The 24,098-nt window shown below is 33.5% G+C and overlaps 1 protein-coding gene and 1 long non-coding RNA gene across 3 annotated transcripts in view; one reads left to right on the top strand and one right to left on the bottom strand.

Annotated features, from left to right (window-relative positions):
* LOC123531291 (uncharacterized) overlaps positions 1-24,098 on the top strand; it is an 89,778-nt gene that overhangs the window by 21,049 nt on the left and 44,631 nt on the right. Inside the window, exon 1 of one of the 2 annotated variants that reach the window (XR_006682388.2) lies at positions 19,618-20,339. The exons of the other annotated variant lie outside the window; for it this stretch is intronic. This is a non-coding gene — a long non-coding RNA (uncharacterized LOC123531291). Of the gene's footprint in view, positions 1-19,617; positions 20,340-24,098 lie in introns of those variants that run through there. 2 annotated transcript variants of the gene reach the window in all.
* On the bottom strand, positions 2,000-17,196 carry LOC128547006 (uncharacterized). The gene is made up of 4 exons (XM_053518488.1): positions 17,013-17,196; positions 8,422-8,683; positions 4,776-5,020; positions 2,000-3,738 (listed from the first exon to the last, which is right to left on the bottom strand). Exons 2-4 carry the CDS (start codon positions 8,666-8,668, stop codon positions 3,667-3,669), a joined length of 564 nt encoding a protein of 187 aa, XP_053374463.1. The 5' UTR covers positions 8,669-8,683; positions 17,013-17,196; the 3' UTR covers positions 2,000-3,666.

Genomic DNA, 24,098 nt, shown 5'->3' with positions numbered 1-24,098 from the left:
AGTAGGAACTAGATGTCATGTTTTAGCAGCGTCTGAGATAATTCATTGTTACATTTCGTGATTCAGATCTATGTCAAAACTGAGATGATGATTTTATATCATGCAAGTTTGAATGTTATACTTTAATAATCTTTTCGTAACGATATTGGAATATTAAACATGCACTCTCCTGGGCGCGAAAAATGTTTTAATGTTGTTTTGCAAAGGGAAAATGTTACAAGTAGTAAATCAAACGTTTTAATGTTTCTATTTGTGGATTCATGGAATTTTAATAAAAGAAAGCTTAATCTATAAAGTTTGATAAGTTTTCAAATAATATAAAGTAATTGTTTTAAAGTGTTTGCATAAAAATGTCTTATTAATATTCTGTTTCTCTGTAGATTTTACTGTAGGTAAACGAAACTGTCTGACGGAAATGAATGAGACATTTTAGTATATTTTTTATCTTTCTGACTTGTATAGGCTACACTTAATCAATCCAGCACCTTTAGAAGTAATAAATTGATATGAGAATTCAATCATGAAACAAACATTTTCTCACAGAAAGGCTCCAAATACGAAAACAAAGAGAAAGGACTTCTCACTTTTGGTTAAATATATCCAATGCATACAGTTATAATACAGTCTAGGCAAGTACCGTTCTTTAAAAAAAAACAACTGAAAAATGTTTCTCTTAAACACTAAATTTGACGGAAAATAACTTATTAAATGTAACTAAAAGAAATTGAAATTAATTTCAATAAACTATAATTCTTTATTTTGAAAATGGCAGAATATGTTCTAAATAATTTTTAGTTTATATTATACAACCGTTTGTTTCTTTCATAGATAATCACAGCATGGAAACATGAAAATTGACAAACAAAAAGATCAGGCAGTACAGGTTTTTGCGTTCACATTAGATCAAATATGTTTAATCCATTTTGTATCAATACGTGTCTCAGTACAAAAAGAAAACTGCATCTTACCTTACTATGAAAGCAGAAGATTTTGCTGAAAATCGATGTTCAATACACTTCGAGGGCTTGGTGCAAAACTATTGTAAGTGTATATAAATAAAGAACAAGATACAATAGTTTTGCGCCAAGCCCTCGACTTGTTCCAGTGTATAAAGCTGCAGAATGTATAAATGAAAATAAATACAATCACAAGAAAACAAATGCAGATGGATTTTGCAACATGCTGTGTCGATTAGAGATGTTGACATACCGATTACTTTCAACAGCCCCTGAAAGCAATTTCTTAGTACAACCGTTTACAAACTGATTGAATCATTTTACCATCCAAATGACTTTGTTGATTTAAGGTTTGAGTCTGTATCTATATATTCATGTTAAGTTTCTAAATAGGAATGTGTTTGTATATTTTAGAATGACTCAGCTCAAACACATTTGAATTTTGCTACTGTTATAAATAGATTATTTATTACAATATTAATAATACTAAACAGAATAATGACACATATATATATATTAAGGAACATTTATTTTATCAATGGACTATTGATATTAGGCATAAACAGGAGTATCCAGCCAAACACAAACTCATGGGACAATACTAAATATTTTGTTACTTTAATGAAATTGATTTCACATATCTAGAGTTAATATTCTACATTTGTAGAAGCCCATGAATTAATCTTTGACTGCATACACCATACCTCCCTATGATACCTTCACCTTTAAGAAATTAAAACAAAACACAGTTGAGTGGAAGAAAAGGCCGCGACTTTATTCTAAGAGAAAATTACTCCATGAACAAATGGCAAGGTGGAAAATTAAGAAATGCATATGTTAAAAAACATATACCTATTATGAAATATCAAATATACAGATGAAATGAAAATAAACCAAATCAATTTGCATCCCAGCGAAAATAGAACTATCCCCAGCGAAGCCTGCCAAGGGACTTGCCAAGGATGCAAATTCTTCAGTTTTAATACTTAAAATAATGTATGTAAACTATATACTGAGATATATACTTGAAGAATGCAGGAGTACCAAAACATATGTACTTTATCTGAGAAAATATGTACTTAAACCTTTTTATTTATTTTTTTTTTTTAAATTTTAAACGAGATTACATAATTGGCAGGGGAAGTAGTGATATGTTGGAATATCAACCAAATATTCATTTGCATCACTTAATACAAGTACTAAATCCCAAAAATAGATCAACACAAAGCATAGAACTGTAAGGGCACTTCAAGGGGGTTCAAGCAAACTTTGCGACCCAGGCGTTAGAGGATTAGCAAAGGATTAACTACTAACACGGTTTTTTTCTGATACAGTGACTCACTGATTTATGTGCTTTACTGATAGTCAGTGACTCACTGACTTGTGATTTTTAATTATGCAGTGACTCACTGCTTTGAGCTCTTTACTGATACATTGTAAACAAGTCACTGACTTGTGAACTGAAATGTTGAAAACCAGATACTGACTTGTGATTTTACTGATGCAGTGACTCACTGCTTTTTGGCTCTTTAATGATGGAGTGACTCACTGCTTTGAGCTCCTTACTGATACTTTATAAACAAGTCACTGACTTGTGAGCTTTAGTAATATGTTGAAAACCAGATACTGACTTGTGATATTTACTGATGCAATGACTCACTGCTTTTAGGCTCTTTAATGATGCAGTGACTCACTGCTTTGAGCTCTTTACTGATACTTTATAAACAAGTCACTGACTTGTGAGCTTTAGTGATATGTTAGAAACCAGGTACTGACTTGTGATCTTTACTGATGCAGTGACTCACTGCTTTGAGCGCTTTAATAATGCAGTGACTCACTGCTTTGCGCGCTTTACTGTTACTTTGTAAACAAATCGCTGACTTGTGAGAAATCACTGAGACTAACAGTTGTGTTGAAAACCAGTTACTAACTTGTGTGCTTCACTGACGCAGTGACTCACTGCGTGAAACGCTTTACCAATTTGGACAAAACCTTGAAGCATATAAGTGAAGATCTATAAATGGGACACAACGCCGACATACTATGTCAAGGCTACCTCTAACGCTGTTATGGGAACAGATAAAGTAAACCGAGGAAGAATAATCGACCATGGCTATACCACAAGCACTCCTATAACTGAATGTGACTTGTTTTCGCTGCTTATTTTATTTAAGTGAGACAACCAGTATTCCTGGGTTCCGCACCAGTTTACTTAGTCGCTGAACTTGACTAAGATTAAGGTGTAATAGAGATGTGATAAAATTAATAACACTTCACGCTTATTTGACAGCTTACACCTATAGCTCAGAGGTGAAGAAACAAATGACTATTAGACGTACTGACTATAAACAACAATTTCAAGCCCAGTCAACATAAAGTACCTACTGGTTAGCCAGATAATTCTACACGTACACAATCATAACTAAAATTAAAATGAATTGAATAATACATATATTTTGATACTCCGAAAAATAATTTACATAACATATACAGCAGCAGCAAGAGTACCACAACTATGAATATAAAATGAACAATGAATTTACATAAAAATTTGGGTTCTGGGTGGGTGGGATAAATTTGACAATAGTTGATGTTGTTCGCTTGGTGTCCTAGAATGAAATGGCAGAATAATAGCTCAAAATTGCAAAAAACGAAATTCACGATTTATCAGGAAAAAAATTACCAAGGGAAATAACTAAGAGTGGTCAGGCTAATTAAGTAACTTGCTATTATCGTTGTCGTCGCACCTCATGTACCCAATGTCAGGCTCCAGTGTAGTGTCCTTGAAAAATAAAGCCATTTATTGTACAAAGTGCATCATAAATATAATTATTTTATCAATGGACTATTGATATTAGGCATAAACAGGAGTATCCAGCCAAACACAAACTCATGGGACAATACTAAATATTTTGTTACTTTAATGAAATTGATTTCACATATCTAGAATTAATATTCTACATTTGTAGAAGCCCATGAATTAATCTTTGACTGCATACACCATACCTCCCTATGATACCTTCACCTTTAAGAAATTAAAACAAAACACAGTTGAGTGGAAGAAAAGGCCGCGACTTTATTCTAAGAGAAAATTACTTCATGAACAAATGGCAAGGTGGAAAATTAAGAAATGCATATGTTAAAAAACATATACCTATTATGAAATATCAAATATACAGATGAAATGAAAATAAACCAAATCAATTTGCATCCCAGCGAAAATAGAAATATCCCCAGCGAAGACTGCCAAGGGACTTGCCAAGGATGCAAATTCTTCAGTTTTAATACTTAAAATAATATATGTTTTAAGATCATGTTCCTGTCAAATCTACAAACACCTTGCCATGCTCCAAACCTGAGATACACTTTGGTGTGTTGAAGGGCCACTAAATTATTATTTTAACTTCTGCCATGAAACTGGTATAGTTCAATTTAGATTTGTAAAATAATAAAACCCCATAGAACTTAATCAAAAATATATTTCACTGGTTCATTTTTGACACAAAATTCTATCGCTTCTTTAAATGAAGACAACAAGATGTCAAGCCCTATGTCTGAAAGATGAACCCCGTCTGAACGGAAAAGACCAGGACAGTCCATTGTTATTTCTGTATTTCTTATCCAAGCACAACCGTGCTTTAAAGATGTACGTGCGGCTGACCTGTTAACATCTTTACGTAATTTCTCAATTTTTTGGACTGACCTTGAAGTTCTCCAATCCAGACGAGGCAAAATATTAGACCAGACAATAGTACTTGCCAAATGATAGATTTTTCTAATCTTTTTTAAATCATAACAAATTTTGGAAACAAGTCTTGCCTTTTTTTGTTGAAGCAGAGAATTACCACCACAATGGATGATAATTGCATCTGGAAGATAAGGCGCTTCCTTAAATGCCCGTGCGAGCATTGGCCTGACCTCGTCCCACACCATGCCCCGTCTTGTCATCCACTGTACAGTGATCTTTCTTTCATCAATCCCCAAGTTAGAGGAAGAACTGGGGGAACGATACCTGGCCCTCTGTTCTGCCCAGTAGGGGATCGAGGACCCCACAATCCACGCCACTGAAAGTACATAAATTGAAACGGCAAGATACCTGATATAACATTAACAACGGATATAGTTAAGACATGCATTAGAAGACCATCTACCCTTCTTCATAATGATATGATGCGGAACACCTTGCGATTCTAGGTAGGTTGCAGCACCTATTCTAAAGCTGTGTGTTAATATTCTAGATGTATGTAAACCTACGTGAAGCAAGCAGCGTTTCAATATTGTACTAAACTGGTAACGAGTGACTGGTTTGCCGTTTGAATGACACAGAAAATAAATAGCCTGCGGTTGTACTGCCATCAATGTTTTTGCAGCTGAAACAGGACAAAGTGTTGAATTTTTTATGTCACCTAATGTAACAACTTGGCTATGGCCACTGTGGTTATTTTTTGAATGACGCAATTTTATATTCAAAAACCTTCTGCCATTCTTAACCAAAATAGACACATCATCTTTTTTTTAAAGGATAATCACACAAAGCAGCAGAAGTGTAAACTAATTCACTTATCCTGAATAAACCAAAGAAGGCAATAAGAAACGCTGCTTTAAAAACACATACTTCATACCAAGAGCTGCATACTTTTTCCAAAGCAAATATCAAACTTTTGAGTGTATCGATTGATATTGGTATACGGGTGTCAGCAAACTTTTTGCTCCGTTTAAAACCTAACATTATTCTCTTGAAATAGAATGATTCTGATGGATCAATGACACCCTTAAACTTATGTATAAAACTTATACCAGATATGTAAGTACTAACAGTGTTGGCTGAGAGACCCTTTTGGTATAACCATGCGACATACAATGACAGCAGCCAAGTAGGTATTGGCAATGTCTGTGATATACCAACTGTTGCACAAAACTCTGTGAATGACTGAAGAGCTGTATGGTATGTCAGTTTTGTATTAAAAGATAGGCTATTTGAAGCAAGCTGATTGGATATTATTCCAAGGCCTTCCAGAGAAGAGATGGCACTTGCAGCGGTAACGTATCTGCCTGTGGTGCCAACTTTCTGAAACGCTGAAAATCAAGTCTAGATAAAGAATCTGCGATTGCATTATGCATGCCTGAAATGTGAACACATTTAAAATTTATGTTGTATTTCAAGCACTGAAGAACAAATAGCCTATTCAGAACCATTACATTTTTAGATTTACTTGATAATGAATTGACAATCTGACATACTGACAAGTTATCGCACCTGTACAGAATTTTCTTATCACGAAACAGCTCTGGCCACAAAAAAACTGAAACCACAATGGGGAACATTTCAAGTACCGTGATATCATACACAGTAAAATGATGTGGCCAAATTCCATAGCACCAACTTTTATTCAATATGATACCAAACCCCTTGCCAGAGCTGTCTGTGAACAGTTGCAAATCGTGATTGGAAAGCCACTCACTCTTATGTATAACAGAAACACCATTATGGGCTGACAGAAATGTGAGCCAAACTTTTAAATCCTCCTTGATTTCCAAGTTTACCCTCAAATGATAATTCTTTTGTTGCTCACAGCCTACTATCAAATCAATCAGCCTACGAATAAAAGGACGACCAAATGGTATAGCTTTACACGCAAATGAAAGGCTTCCAATCAACGACTGTATTTCCCTTAAGGTTGTTTTTGTCTTTGAAAGCATATTTTGGACTTTAGCTCTGATTTCTTCTAATTTTTGTAAGGGAATACGAATAACCATATCATTGGAATCTAATTCCAGACCAAGAAAAACTAGCACAGTCGTCGGATGAACAGTTTTTTCAGTTGCCAATGGTACCCCAAGGTCATCACAAATAACACAGAAGCTATCTAATATCACATGGCAGTCCCGAGAATTTGCTTTACCTCCAAACAAAAAATCATCTAAATAGTGCTTAACATTTTTTTGACTTTGTTTTCTTTTTTAAGCACCATTCTAAGAAGCTTGAAAATGTTTCAAAAGTAGCACAAGAAATAGATGCTCCAAAAGGTAGGCATTTATCATAAAAATATTGGCCTTTGTGCCTGATTCCAAGGAGTGAAAAATCACTTGGTGAAACCGGCAATAGTCTAAAGGCTGATTGAATATCAACTTTTGCTAGCAAGGCATTTTTTCCCAGCATACGAACCATGTCCACAGCTTCATCAAAAGATGTATACTGAACAGAGCATAATTCAGATGGAATAAAATCATTGACTGATCCGCCTTTCGGATAACTCAAATGATGAATTAAACGAAAATCATTTTTGTCTTTTTTTTCCCACTAAACCTACTGGGGAAACGCGAAAATTTGGTAATGGCGGCGTATCAAAAGGACCGGCCACTCTACCCAAAGAAATCTCTTTTTGTAACTTTTCTGTTATTACATCTGGTTTTTCATATGCGGAATTAAGATTTCTAGCATGCATTGTAATCCGGGGACCTTGGAAATGAAGAGGGAAACCATAAATAAACCCATCCAACAATTGTTCTGCTTCAGCTCGGTCTGGGTATCCTACCAAGTCAAATTTTAATGCATCTATTTTGATGGGAGACTGACCAAGTAACTTATTTTGATTTTGGCCATCTGGGTCTAACACCAGTGCTGGGAATTTTTGAATTCCGAAAGGAATAGCAATTTGTTTTCGGGTGCGGTTTGCCACATTCAAGACAGACATGCCTATATCTACATTGAAACCTTGTGCATAGGCCTTTGTTAAAGTGAAGGCATGGCGGCACACTGCTGGGTGTGTACAATGGTTTTTTGACCTGTGTATAGACACTGGACATTGGTGTCGTCATTATTTTTAACCATAGATCAGGATTTAGCTTTGACCAGGGTTGCAAAATTGTTTCCTGTCGCATACGAAATTGTTCATCGTAAGTACGCCAGGCAAAATCTTGTCTTCTTGAAGCTGCCTGGCGTATAGTTGCCATGTATGATAGTAATTCCGATGCTGATTGTGGATTACGGAGTAAATATATATCCATAAAAATCAGAAAAGCATCTGACCACTGCTCAACTGTTCGAACCTTTTCAGATGAGTCATGGTTCTGTCTTATTTCTAGGTTACCAGTGGAAGAAACCATTACTTGCAAACCATGTCCATGACAAATATTGTTCAGATCAGGTGTCGACTTAGTAAAGCAAAGTTTATATATTTTCCTGCCCAGATTTTTTCTTTCATTTGTATAGGGATGTGGGCACTGACACGGTCATTGATTGTACTCATAATTGACAATTCAGAATTTGGTTGTAACTGAGAAATATCGAAAGAACCTTTACCAGGTAAAGTAGGATTGTTTTGCATAGAACACGGTACAACAGGATTGTTAAGCATAGAACCATGAGAAAAATTCAGTGGTACAGTACTATCATGATTATCAACAGTTTCTTGAGCGCAATCATAAGAATTCAATGCAAAAGCATTTAAAGCTTGCGACTCACCGTGTGGTTGTTCAAAGCAACAATCGTCTGTTTGTACCTCAGCTGTAACAAACTGGGGTGGAGGCAGAGGAATATTTTCCTGGCCGTTACCACCACGCAAGGCATTCTGCACTTCCCTCCGTCTTGCATCCCTGGCTGCAGCTCTAGCCCCTGCCCTGATGGCTCTTCTGTCTGGGGCGTGCTCAACACGTCTTCGACCAGCAGCTCCGTCTTCACGATTCTGTCTTCTGGCTCTTTCCCTAGGCATTCCCAGTGAATACACCTGGAAACAATGACGGTAAAGGGCAAATTAAAATACGCGAATTGTAATAAACAATTACAACACAATACCGTGTACCACGTGTCACGCCGCTGAATTCTGGATAAATTTGACAATAGTTGATGTTGTTCGCTTGGTGTCCTAGAATGAAATGGCAGAATAATAGCTCAAAATTGCAAAAAAAAAACGAAATTCACGATTTATCAGGAAAAAAATTACCAAGGGAAATAACTAAGAGTGGTCAGGCTAATTAAGTAACTTGCTATTATCGTTGTCGTCGCACCTCATGTACCCAATGTCAGGCTCCAGTGTAGTGTCCTTGAAAAATAAAGCCATTTATTGCACAAAGTGCATCATAAATATAATTAATGTATAATATATATAATATCTTCGAGGCCCACATGGTACATGGGGACACCCAATATGTAGCCTCGTTAAATAAAGTCGTTTCTTACTTACTTACTTACTTTCTTACTAAAGAGTTACATTGTGAATACTAAATACACAAATAATCTGATAACCATCTAATTAGGCCGAAGTAATCTTTATTTCTTTTACGTTACATTCCTGTTTCTGCAGCATATAAGTCTGACAAATTACTAGGGAGTGAATTGTAACACAGCTTTCGGTTTTTGAACTTGTGCGGGTCCCGCACAGTTTGGGATTCTGTTGTGTAATAGTTGCCGAAATTCGTGATTCTCACAATTCAGCCGTTCCCTTTCAATATGTACTTAGCGCAAATATGAAGTTTTAAATATGCGGCAAGCAACTCGATAATTTCATTGTTTATTTCGGAAATATGCAGGCGTATACGAACAAATATTGACATCACGGTCTATCTATAGATTTATAAAAACAAGCACTGCAGCTTCTATATGGTTTTATCACTCTGTATAGTTTGTTCACTCACGAACAATGTCCTGTTTTAATTCCTGCGCATGTGTTCATTTCTCTCTAACAAATTCATTTTGTAACGTTTTAGAAAGATACATGTATACATCACTATTTTCTTCTTCATGTTATAGTATTGAGAAGCATACTCAGAAATTTATTCTGTCGAACAACAACAAGAACATCATCAGTATAAATTTTATCAATTTATATGGAATTTGCAAGAATTCTGTTGTGTTGTTCCAGCAAACACATGGTGAATTCTAAGTCTATCAAGCAATCTAAACCTCATTTATCAAATATTTGGAATCTTGATGTATTTTGCAGACTTGTTTGATCTACGACTGGGGGTAGACTGACAACCACATTCACAACATATATGTTGCCAACATTCCACTATGACATCATAAACACAAAATATTGTAAACAATGACGGTTTTTTGTTATAGGACAGAACACAAAATTTATTTAGTTGCAAGATCGTTAACATCTTAAATAATGGCCAAAATGCATACCCTTTTCAAAGTAAAGTTTTTATGCCCCAACATTTATGCGGGAGGGGGTTGGTATGTAGCGTTGCTGGTGTCTCTACGTCCGTACGTTTCAAAATTTTGTGTGTCCAAATCCTCCCACACTATTAGCCTATTTGCCTCAATCTTTAACAGATGAACCAGCTTGATGTGCAGATGACCATAAAGGAAGGAAATTTTGCTGTGTCTATTTTTACTGCAGTTGTGGCCCTTTGAGAGGTATGCTATATAGAATTGTCCAACTGCTCTATTGAAAGCAATACCCATTACACATAGAAATGTAATATTTGTTTATTTTGTCTATACTGGACATTCATTTGATTGGTACAAAAGCAGAAACGCTCTTTTGCTTTTTAAATCAGTTAACCCATAATGACACTCGGCAATGTTCGTGTGATTTTAGATTCTTGTTTGTTATTTCGACATTCTTCGACCTAGTTTTCCTTACAATCGGAGAAAAAATGTAATCAAACGGAAATCTCTGATTGTCATTACGTCCACTACTACCTTTAATGACATATGGGACTTCCCTTCTTATAGAAAATATTTCATTTCTGAATTATTTTAAATCAGTTTTTTTTTTAAATAATTTTTCGTTCAGAGTTTTCATATTCTGTTTCAGTATAGTACTGTTATCGTTCAAAGTCAATTATTTTACATGACATGCATTCACTATGCATGTAACTTTCTAACTCTGTTATGTGCATAGTTTTAAATAATAATCCTAAAATGTTCTTGATAAAATCAGAGTAATTCTAATGATAAAACATGTCTAATACAATATCCCATTGCAATACGTAAAATGTGTTGAAAAGTTGTCGAGCTTTGCCGCCACTTTCAAAAATATGAACTTTTGTAAACTAAGTCCTAATCCGTGACTCTAATTATCTCCCCTGACGGTCCGTCCACAGATAGGAAAGTTTTAAATCATGATCATACTCGAAATTGTTGCAGTCCAGAGAAAGAACGATTCCTTGGTATCCAAAGTGTTTTCATATCTCATCAAACAGTCATATAACTAGAATATGTTCTTTAAACATTCCCACAATCACAAGAATATACAGCGTATGAAAATAAACGTTTTAAATAAACAGACATTTGTGAAAAAAGTAAAAGGTTATGAGACACTTTTCATATCACCATTATTAAAGTCTCAATAATACGGTGTGACATTATACATACCATACGTTATAGGTCCGTCATTTACAGAAGATAAAGAACTCTTCTTCCTAGCTGTACAATTTGAGACATTTTTGGTCTCTAAATAGTATCTTGAAACCGATATTTATATAGCTTTTATCACATAAGAAACAACTGAAATGAAGTGCTTAGTATATGGAATACATTACTTAAGCTGTACTCTTCATTGACATTTTTTTTTTAAAAAAAGAGATGTGTGCATTTTATAGGCTCTGAACTTCCGTTTGTTATTTATGTTTATAGAACTAAAGATTTATACGATTGAATACTTGTTGTATAGAATAAATAAATGCTTGAATCGGTTTCACTACATCCAAAGAGAAGGACGGATGAAAAATGTTACATGAGGTATTTGAAGCCAGACGGACACGGCCTTCCATCCATCTAGATTAAGCTCAAATTGCGACAAAAGTAAAAAGTTATGAGAGTGTTCTTATGACCATTAATAAAGTCTTAAGTCACGTGGTATCATATTATACTTGCGTTATAGATCCGTTATTTGCAGATGACAGAAAGGTCTTCCTTTCTGTACAAATTGAGACATTTTTGGCCTCTGAATATAGTGTTTTGAAACCGATATTAATTATTTTATCTAGCTTTTATCGCATAAGAAACAATTGAATTGCAATTTGATGAAGGTCTTAGTATATGGAACACATTACTTAAGCTGTACTCTTCATCGACATTTCTCAAATCATATTCTTACGATCCTTCTCGCACTGGCTTCAACGCATTTTCACGAAATTTCAAATAAGAGTACCCTGCTGCCATAAGTTTTAGTCTTACTGCCCTAATTGTTAAATAAACAGTTTCCTTTTTAAATTCGAACATTTTGTTAAAGTTCTTGCATATATATTACCAGCCTATGTATTTGACCTTATGAAAACCTATTTTCCGTGAAGCCAAACTTTACCATCCACAAGAATAATACAATTGTTTTGCTGATACCCATATAAAAGGTGTTTCTGTGCCCTTTCCAACGACATCTTATACATTGCAATACAAATTTACATTGGTTGACAGCATCACGTTGAAAATAGTGAATTTTGGACCGTGTACATTTTTAAATAAAAGAGATGGGTGTATTTTATAGATACCGATCTTCAGTTTGCTTTTAATAATGTTTAGAGAACTAAAGATTTTTACGATTGAATAGTTGTTCTATAGAACTTTTGACCACTTTGCCTATTTATATTAATGTAAGATACTGGGTGTGTTTATGCATATGCACGTGATCGAACGTAACTTTTCAATTGTCGGAGATGAAGAAGAAGTTATACAGTTATGGCGGTTCCCATAGAAATTTTTCTAACACATTATCTTTTTACTACATTTTTAATATTTTTGACAATTGAAAAGGTCACATCTAGACACATTCCTATTCCAGCTAGCTGTTGATAGCAATAAAGTACAATAAATTCAAATAAAACAGTAGTGACTGTAATTCCACATTCAAACCCATGTCGCCATTTTGACAGACTGCGCTAAATCGCTAGTTTAGCTACTGTTTATCCTCCCAAAGTAATTGCCAACTTCTCCATATGTATCAGAGGTGACGACATGTTGTCAGACACAATGTCTTTTATCAGATCATCATGGAGAACATACGCCTTGCCCGAGGATAAAACTCACGACTCGTGATCCGTAGATCTGCGCCCTGCGAGCATACATGATTATAGATGGTTAACTTTATTTGTTCCCTTGATTCTGCGAAGATTATTTGATTTATGGCATTTCGTAGAAGCTACTTCAGTGCAAATTAAAGATAAACATAATCATGCACAAGTTTTACTGCATGCAATTTGAAACATGTTATTAGATAACAAAAATACATCTATTGCAGTTTGATTAAAATCGTATCCGATTACATGCTAGGCATAGGGAAGATCTTGTACTTTAGTCAGATTGTCATTCCTTTAAACGTTTTTGCTAAAAGGGAGTGTAAATGTACAAACCCAATGCTGTGATAATGAGGTAACGAGTATAGCTCGAGGGAATGTTTCGAGAGATAATTCCGTATTGAAGGCTGTAAACTAATAAGGCCAAGCGTATTAAGAATACAATTAGCTTTAATTCGAATACGATTATTTCGTTGGAAAGTACTTGAAAACTTTTACTGTTTATATTGTTGAGACGTTTTAATTAATCAAAGTTTTAAAGAAAGTATGTCTTTGCTTTTTTACAAAAAGTTTTCCTGTTTTCATATGGCATGGCAGAAGAAATTTAGAATATCAAAGAAATACTGTTAAATGTGTTATGAATAGCAATGCACCAAACATATAAAATAAATTAGAGCGAACATAGCTCGTGCAAAATTATTAAATATGAGAAAAACACACAAAAATAACATCCTACCAAATTAATCAATTAGTTAGCAAATACGCGTGATAAGTAGATTAAGTGAATTGCAACCGGAGTAAATCATTTCATTCTGCTAATCATTAACAATAAGCCTTCAGGCGAAACTAATACTGATTTATCTTGCCAGCTTTCAGTATAATAGATATAAAGTAAACGTCATTCAAAACTGACCGAAGTTCTTTCGTCATCCTTTCTAACACCAATAAAAAAATTGCTTTATCTATTTACCCCGCAACAAAACGCCGTCTTCATATAGGTGGCAAGTTGGTCTATATGTGGTAAGGCGGTCAAGTAGTAACATGCTTGACGGTCAGTTCAGTTCGAATTTCGGTCCAGGCAATGGAAATTTCTGAGATACTCTTAAGTGTCTCCCATATAAGAGGCCAGTACTGGTTCTTCCCAGGAAAGACAGCTTCGCATGTATTGGTGCTATCGTTACTTTAAAGAACCAGACTGTCTACCATAAAGAGCTAGGCTTAGTTAGCAGGGCATACGCTGTATCCCTCTCTGCTTTGGAGGCTTTGTCGCACTTACCCTTTTGGTCAGATCGCCCTGTCTCTGCACTAGAAGAGGATGAATTCGGCACACTGAGTGGTGCATTTGCAATATATAAAGTGCCTTTGAACGTGTTTATCTTGTATTATGAAAAGAGCGTTTATATAGGTCTCTTATAATAATAAATATTTCATCAAAGATCTATTATTACTTAGTCCCCGAAAAGATGATTTGGCGTGTAATGAGGCATTTATCTAGTCCTTCGAGAATACAACTAGTACTACATGATAAGAACGGTATTCACTCGGGTATAGTCAAACATAAAAATTATAAGACATCTGTAAATATACATACATTTTAAAACTATGGAATCGAGCAATTTCCAATATATCTGTCAGCATTATTTATATAATTAAGACGAAATTGTGGATAGTACCTCAGTTCAGCCTTATATGGGAATTATAACATGGAACACAAATAGTTCGAAATGAAATGAATATGTATATGTCATATATATTGTCAACAAAAGAAATTCTGAATACATATGCGTAAAAACACAAGATTGATGATATATCATTCTCTGATAAGCTATAGTATATATAGATGACTTTATAGGACATACATTTGCATCAACAGAAACAAAGGTTATGGACGAAGAACTACGTGACTGATTTTAACCCTTATCTGTGCTTTATCAGAGAATAACTTGCACTAATTATAGGTATATATTAGCACAGGTTTCTGAACGAAACAATGCTATGAAATACGTTGATCACACCAGACAACTTCCACTGTCTGGAGTTTCTGAGTACGGTTTCACTGCGATAAAATTATGTTTCGTCTTGACAAAAAGGTAAACAGATATCTTTATCTTACCACCAAAGTATGTTTGGTTTTGTTCTGTCTAGGCTTACTCTAAAGTTTTACACAATGCATTGTGTTAAGTTCTTTTTAGAGATTAAGGATCGTATATGGATAGTTATTTCAATATAAAGCAGCAACAGTTTGCATTGCATGACAAATATGCAAACGTCATCATTTACGTTTTTGTTTTTGCTGAAATACCTGCATTAAGATATTATTTGATACTACTGACTCGTACACATTTCATGTACGAAATCTGCAAATGAGCTTAGAGAGCTTAATAACCAATGCTGACTGTAGATTTCGGGTATAATAGTAGGAGAGGAGATACTTTGGATGCATAAAACAGAACAAAACAAAATCACAGCATACTCGGTTTGATTAAGTCAGTTCCTGGAAGGTAATAAAATGTAAAGAAATACACAAACGTCGTCTCGCATAAATCAGCTTTAATTAGAATAATTTAGACCAGGCAGGATAAAGGGTTATCGTACATTTATATCTCTACACAGTAATTGTGTTGAATTCTGTCAGTACTGTTTAATAAAATATATCTGATTCTGCTGTAACCTATACTCATCATCAGCATGTGATTATATACACATAAATGAATACAATACAAAAGAAATGCATCGGAATGGTTATTGGCAAAAACACCTGTGTAGAATATCTGGCATTGACAATGATGTCATAAACTTCGTACGACGATTTATTTACTCAGTTCGCATAAAGCTCTCCAGTTTGTAAGTAAGAACACTAAATGCTATAACAAACTAGGCTTCTTACGTGTTACTCATTATCAAAATCCGGGAATGGGTCTCCTGTATATTCTATTTAGAAAAAAAGTTAACAAAATTCTTTCACTCTTACATAAATTAAGCGAACGGAATGTAAATACGACATGAACAGCTGGGATTGTACTTCATAAAGAAACGGATGATGAATCAAATTTTATTTCTTGCAAAAAAGAAAAAAAAAATCAGTCATACTTTTTCAAAAAGTAACTCACGAATACATGAACAATGCAGGTCTTATTCTAGGGATTTCGTAAATGCAACACGTTTACTGAATATAGTCTCATTCCGAAATTTCATAAATAAGAAACAATTACATTTTTATTGCATATGTACTCATTGTTTCCGGAATTTGTAATTATAATGTTCCAAATGGGCACGTTCCTTACATAGCCTAAGACATTTTTTTCAACAGATCGCAGCTACCATTAGATAAGGCAGATGGGTAAAACAAGGTTCTAGCTTTTTTCAGAATCTGTTTCTGTTGGTTTGAATATACATTAAGATAATAAGTAATGTCTTACAGTCATTTTCGAAACAAGTAACATATTTTATTTGAATATAAACGGCATAGAAAATATGTCCAACTAAATGTAAGCTCAAGTAGCATAAGGCATCTTGAATTTGTCGAATGGTTTATGAACTGAAAAAGCGTTTCGGCAACAAATCATACCAACAACCATGATAGTACAAACGTTATATGCATTTAAACTAAATGCAAGCTTTCCTTTCATCATACAGCTGAACGTATAAAATAGATAATAATAGAAATTCCTTATGGGAATAAATATACACTTAAGTTGTTACTGCAACATTTAATAATTTGCAAAAATACATGATTCCATCTCTAGATAACAAATGTGTGTAGAACATGAAAGTATATATGTTATGTATAAAACTAATGTTGAACGTTCAGCATTTTATTCAACATTCAAAAGTAATTCACCGAAAGAACTAATACATAAATATTATAAAAGGCCCTTCATTGATTCATGATGTACATGGAAATCAAGTATTCGAGAAAGGTATGATGTGTTTGGCATTTGTTTACATTTAAAGCCTTATACAGTAAGGACAAAGTCTAACCGGATGAGCCAAACTGGTACGAGAATGTGTATACATGTGCACATGGAATAAGCATAAGTACATAAATGCAGTTGAATGAAACACAGAAGTAACATACAGGTTCTAACTTACATGTATTGTTTCGAAACTGGTCACTCAGCGGCACAATTATCAAAGCAGGTAACAAGTATTATTCCCATTTACAACACAACGAAACAGCGAAGTCTTGCAAACAAATTATTACTTTGACATGTCTGACATAAATCTTCTCCACTGCCAAAATATACTGGTATTATAATTTGAGAACATAGGCAATCAGTTTGGTGTCTTGAGAATAGGAATACATTGTTTTACACGTATGAAGTAAAAAGGCAGGTAGGCAGACAGATGTAATGCAATTGCTAAAATTAGTTTTAGACAGTCTCAGTGAGATGCACCGTGGAATTAATTTCAGAATAAATGAGGTATGGCATTCAACAACTTCATAAAACACAATATATCATAAAAACGAATAATAAGCAACTATATTGCAAGAATGTTTCACACCAGCGACAAATATAAAAGTGAGAATTGGATGCTAGAATTATAGGAAAGACGTCAGGTTTGACATAAACTAGATATGGTACAAACTGTAAACGTTAATACACGAAACAAACGTGTAAGTTGCTATTCTAGCTTAAAAACATGACAAGAAGTCTCAAAAAATTGTTTTCATAGATGATGACTATACGAGTATGATAGAATTTCTAATTATCATTTTATTGTTCTTGGAAACGGTCAATATGTTAGTAACCGTGGCGCACAAACAACACTACCAAAAGCATGTATTCAAAGCTTTGAAACGATTGTTTTTATTTCTCGTTATTAAAACCCTGACATAATCATATTTGTGCATATTGCTTCAAACTTCAGTAAACTGGAACACGCATTCAAGAATAATAGTTTAACATTCGTGTTATTTTAAGTACGAATTGTTTTCAACATGTTTACCTCCTTACAAGATTGTTTATAAATTCTGTGAGATACTATAACAAAAATACGGACTGATACTTCCTAACATCGGTGCATTTACGGGTATCAACTATTTCTTACGCCCATTTCGAGACGGCGACGCAAGAATAATTTTTCGGCCCTACATGTACCATAGAATTCTAAAACAATCATGTATTAACAGCGGTGTATTTCTGTTTTAAGATACGAGTTTTTCTCTCGATAAAACAAGCCCGGATCTAGTGAAAAAGTAGGTGCCATTCAAGAATACATATATGTATTGCGTTTTGTGGTTTAAGTTTGAAACACGAATTTTAGATCGAACTAAATTACAAAGTTTTTTATTTCAAATTTTCAAAAGTTTCAGCAGTAGAATTAAAATTTAAAATGTGAATAAAACACAGCTGCTAAATTTTAGAATATTATTGCTACAATTTCACGACCATTTGGTAATACATACAAAATATCTAAGGTATGTTTTAAATCTATTTGTATTAGATAAGTTAATACAGTGTTCAGTTATTACTTCGCACTGAAGAAGCCAAACAATAACAGAAACATGTGAATAACAATTTGTGCACTTGCTATGATTGCAGAAGTATTTTTGTTTTTGATAAAACATTAAGGCTCATTTGAGAGAGTAAAAGTTTTATTTTCAGAAGGAGTACTTCGTCATATTACAAGAAAGTACACAACAGATGTTCATTTATCATGTTAATGCAATTATGTAAATTCAGGTTAACGTGATTTACTTATATTGTTCTGCACCCGAGATTGTTTGAAAACAACGCTATATTTTCTATTTATACTGCGCCGTGCCAATAGGTTACAGATCTTTACTAAGGTTTACAAAGACTTGCTGTGTAATGTTTTGAGTCACGGTGACCAAACCAACTCTTGTACAGTTTGCAATGCACTTCATTTCTGTAGAATCAATCTCGTTACACACAAAGGCATCAAAATTTTATTGTCGAGTCCATGGATTTCTACCACCTGTCTGTGTGATTTTGCGGAGGAGCTCTCCAAAACAGGCAACATTTTAAGTATCCATTACTTTAACAAATTATTAATGCGAAAATTGTTTATGATGCTTTGTAAAGTCTCTTACATTTTATTTGTTTTTTGTTTATAATAGAAAATAGTTAAGTTTACACAGACATTATTTACCTGTCAGCAGAATAAAGTCGAAAGGCCTTCAGACAAATTGACTTTAGCCGAACTTTAGTATAATTTTAGGTTTGAAACCAGTATGTAATCTTATGCAGAAAAGATTTATTTCAGTTTAAAAAATATTGCTTACTCTTTAAATATTACGCTGGTATGTCTAGGACTTGAGATAAGTGTGTGTCAAGTAAGATTAGAACTTAGTTAACATGCATTTAGATTTGAATAATATGAATGAATATTGCTTTAAATTTTGTTTTAATAACATGAGCATAAATTGTATGATCAAAATTATTTTATGAAAGGTTTTTGTCAAATTAACATATAAATGATTTAATTATAATAGATAATGTATCACGTTTTTCGAATATGCCACTTCTTACTATTTTTTCTAAGAAAGAATTTAATTAAGCATTAAGGATGGAAAATACAATTTTCGGAAAACTTTATTTACATGCATTATGATCCGCCATCATCAAGTTTCACAATACCTCACATCCCAAAAAAGTCTTTGAATATTTATTATTAATATTTTGGAAACAAACTTGCAATTAGTACAATGAAAAGCGTCTGGAAAGTTTTCATTTTAAAGTAAGAAAAGCACAGTGCATGTTTTACAACAATGTCAGTACATTTACTGTCGCATTCGACAAGGCTCATGTAATGGTTCAGGAGAAAGTATATTATAACTGTTTGTTTTAGAACTTAAGTATGTACACATATAATGCCATGTTAAATTGTCTTCACTATTCCAGAAACTATTTGTCAATAAACAATAATCATAGCTAGGACGATGGCGTAGAGCACAGGTCACTGCATAATTTCGGGATAGAAAATAAAACATATAAAACGGTGCTTTGAAAACACAGAATCCAACCAAAAAAAAAAAAAATGCAGATTTGGTTTGATGCGTCTGTTACTGAGAGGAAATGAAAAGTGCAACATCTCTGCAAGACGGTATATTACTGAAATGGAAAGTCTGATGGGAGATAATAAGAAAATCTCGAAATGTGAGCATGGTAGACGAATATAATTCACCAGTATAAAATTGGATTGTCAGTTAGAAGCGAAGAGACTGTGTGAGGTGATTGTGTGTATTGGTGCTGTAATAATGAATTGAAGCACATGCGTATACTTTGGGTAGTAGAGATATCAAATGTATGTGTAGTATTTAGATGAATGTTGTTTTTTAATCGTGGAAAGCTGTTACCACGGAATTTACTAAAATTGTTACATTTTACTGGATTCACTGGAATATATATTTCGCGTTTGATTATTGCGTCTACGGAATTTAGAACTTGCTATGTGAGTATCCAGAAAATATTTTTATAGTTTCACAGATTCTAACTGATCAAATTAGTTTTGTTATTTACATGTTTGTTTCGGTTAATACAAGTGACCGTATTTACATAATCAATAAATTGATATGGGTCTGTAAATTCAAATGAACTGAATATATCGGAGTTATACAATCACTTTAATAATTTATATACCACTGACGCACGAGTCGAGAATTTAAATTTAGATACAAATATTATAGAATAAAAAAATAAGGAAACTTCACAGGTCGCTCAACACGACAAAAACGAAAAAGTTGATGATGATCTTGACGGAGTTATAAGCATTTCCAAAATCAAAGACGCGATGTTTTCACAGAATAATAACAAAAGCGCGGCTACAGATACTTTAATCGCGGAAATATATAAACACTCTTTTGATATCATCTCTCCCTTCTTAGCTGTAACCTTTAATAGGATTTATGAAAGTGGAGAATATCAAAAAAATGGCGTGCTGGAATTATAGTCCCAATATTCAAGATAGGAAATATCGAAGAAGCCAAAAACTATAGAGGAATCACCTTGATAAATATTATCGTGAAAATATATTTACAGATATTACTTAATCGCTTGACAAAATGGTCGGTAAAACATAAAAAAATCATTGATAACCAGTTTGGATTCCAAAAGGGAAAATCGACTGTGGATTGTATTTTTTTTATTACATTCTATTATCGCCAGGTCACTTTCAGAAAACAAAAAGTTTTATTGCTTATTTTTGGATTTCGAAAAATGTTTTGATAAATTGGATCGATTTTCTATATTCCAGAAACTTTTGTCAGAAAGAGTTAGTTCCAAATTTGTAAAAGCTATTCAAAGTATGTATAATACTGTTAAAGCCGCTGTTAAATTCAAAAATGAAGTGTCACCTTATTTTGATTCAAATAAAGGTGCAAAACAAGGGGACCCTAGTTCCACATTACTTTTTTTGTTTTTCGTAAACGACATATTGGGTAGTATTAACTCCAATATAGATGGTCTTTTACTATTGATGACATAAAGGTATTCGTGTTATTGTTTGCAGACGATGCCGTGCTATTTGCACATACACCTGCAGCTCTTCAGTCAATGCTGAATGACCTAAAGATTTATTGCGAAACTTGGGGCCTAAAAGTAAACACAAATAATTTAAATTAAAAACGAAAGTCATGATATTCGAGCTAGGACGACATACTCAATACAACTTTACATACGATGATACTATCCTAAAAACCGTAACATCTTTTAAATACCTCGGAATAAACATTCAAAAATGGACACTGGCATCGTACACAAAAGAAATTAGCCCAGCATTCATTATTTGCATTGCATAATCTATTTATAGTATTAAATCAGCTAGAAGTATCCATAACTGATAAATGTAAACTTTTTGATAGCCTAGTCGGATCTATCTTGAACTATGGTGCAGAAGATTTTGGTTTTAATGAAGGGACAAATATAGAAGTCATTCATTGCAAGTTTCTGCGAAAAATTTTGTGCGTTAAAAAATCAACCAATCTAGATGGATTATACGGAGAAACGGGGCGATATCCAATGCGAGTTCAACGAAAACTGATTTTGATAAAATATTGATTAAAATTAATATCACTAGATAATAACTGCTTGTTGAAACGTATGTATAGAACACTAAAAACTGATGCTGATAATGATAACTCTTATAATGGGGAACACTGGGCCTATCAAATCAAATCCATTTTAAATGAAATCGGAATGACATACTTATGGATTAACCAAGAAAATATCCAGATCAACTTTCAAGTTATTAAAAACAGAATAATTGATATATATAAACAAGTGTGGTACTCAAACATTAATAATTCTAGCAGATTGGCATCGTATAGCCTTTACAAACACTAATTCCAACTTCAAGAATACCTTAATCATGTAAATATTAGCAAATATAGAATATCGCTGGCAAAATTTAGGCTATCTTCTCATAATCTAGCGGTAGAATCATGGAGATATGAACATGTCAGACGAGAAGACAGACTGTTTAAACTGCAACATGAATGCAGTAGAAAACGAATATCATTTTCTGTTAGTCTGTCAGAAATATTATATGTTACGTAAGAAATTTTTGAAACCATATTTTTGCCACTGGGCAACTGTTCATAAGTTTGAAATATTAATGTCTTCAAAAAATTCTGTGACACTTCATAATCTATCCAAGTACCTTTATTTTGCTAATAAGGAACGAAATAATGTGTAATAGATTCTATCTTGTGCTTTACTTTAAATAGTTTGCATTGTTATTGAAATGTTCCTTGAAATTCTTATTATATTTGTCTTACTTTGTAAACATACTTCATGTTAGGACTTTCTCTGAAAATGTCACATGTTCTACTCCATGCATTGTTAAAATAGTTTGGCTATAATTGTATATGTGTTTAATGCCAAAAAAATGATATGTTATGTTATGTTATGTATTTTTAATAGCCAAGCTGGTCGTCTTTGTTTTCAAACATGCCACATATCACACTAAAGATGATAGTACTAAAAAAAACTAATCTCCAAAGTTATAACGTGATTCCCGCCGAGACGCGAGGACGATTTTATGATGACAATCTATAACGCTTGTACATTACTTGACAAGTTAATATTTAAGAAATAATATATATACCAAACAATGATTTGTCATTGAATAAAATACTTGTTTGGAATTTAGATGCAAAGGAATTTTATTTTATGTTAACTGATGAAATACTGTGTTTTATCAGTGAGATATAATCCATATCACTCACTGTAAATGCTAAAGCTTTGCCGATCTACTTGTAAACTGAGTATGAATTTTAAATTATGTCCTTAAATAAGGATGGAAATTGTAGTCACACTTTGTTCTGTATAGCATATTTCTCGATTCAAGTTATTTTACTTAATGACAATTTTATAACGTTATGCAGCAAAAAATAAAGTAAAATGCAACTGTATGTAGTGTGCGTCTTTCTTACATCACAACACGTCTGACGTCATGTCCGTTTACGCGCGTCTTTTTCCCGCGCTGAGATTAAACTTTGTTGCAAAATGCATATCTCAACGTAATTAAGCATAAAATAAAAAGAAAATTTGTTTGTTTTTCGTGAATATAGAATATCTCACCTCAAAGTAAGAAAATTTTCAAATTTTCACTCGCGCTACGTGCTCATGAAAATATTTGAAATTTTCTCACTTCTCAATGAGATATATTCCATATTCACTCAAAACAAACAAATATCCTCTATATATCACGAGGGCGCAACCCGAGTGATATGATATCACATCTAAACGACAATGATTTTATTCATAAGCAACTTTATTCCTGGTGTTAAACAAATTCTTAAAATTTATATCATATTTATATCAATGTACATGTAGATATATATCTAAAGTCGCTGGATAACTCATATTTCTATTCAAGGCTTACAATTTATAATGGTGTTTGATGGAGAAATTTAAGACGGAAATTAAGACTACAAAAATATGATTAGAATAACGTTACAATGGAAAGTTATGTCAAGATTAGCACTAACATCAAGTTTTAACTTTAGGTAGATATACTTTGTAATACTATTTGTAAAACTATTCTGATAGGTTCTTATAATTCTATCTTAGAATGGTCTGGAACTTTCAACTGAATAAATACTTAATGCGACTAGCTCATGAACAGACTCAATCAAACCGAGTCTGCACTTTTCATTGTTTGCCTTGTTTTCGGTGCTTCCGAGGGATCTACTTTCCAGATTTTATTTAC

This window comes from Mercenaria mercenaria, chromosome 11 (genome assembly GCF_021730395.1).
Source record: "Mercenaria mercenaria strain notata chromosome 11, MADL_Memer_1, whole genome shotgun sequence".
Classification (NCBI taxonomy): domain Eukaryota; kingdom Metazoa; phylum Mollusca; class Bivalvia; order Venerida; family Veneridae; genus Mercenaria; species Mercenaria mercenaria.
This window is presented reverse-complemented; position numbering and strand designations above follow the sequence as displayed.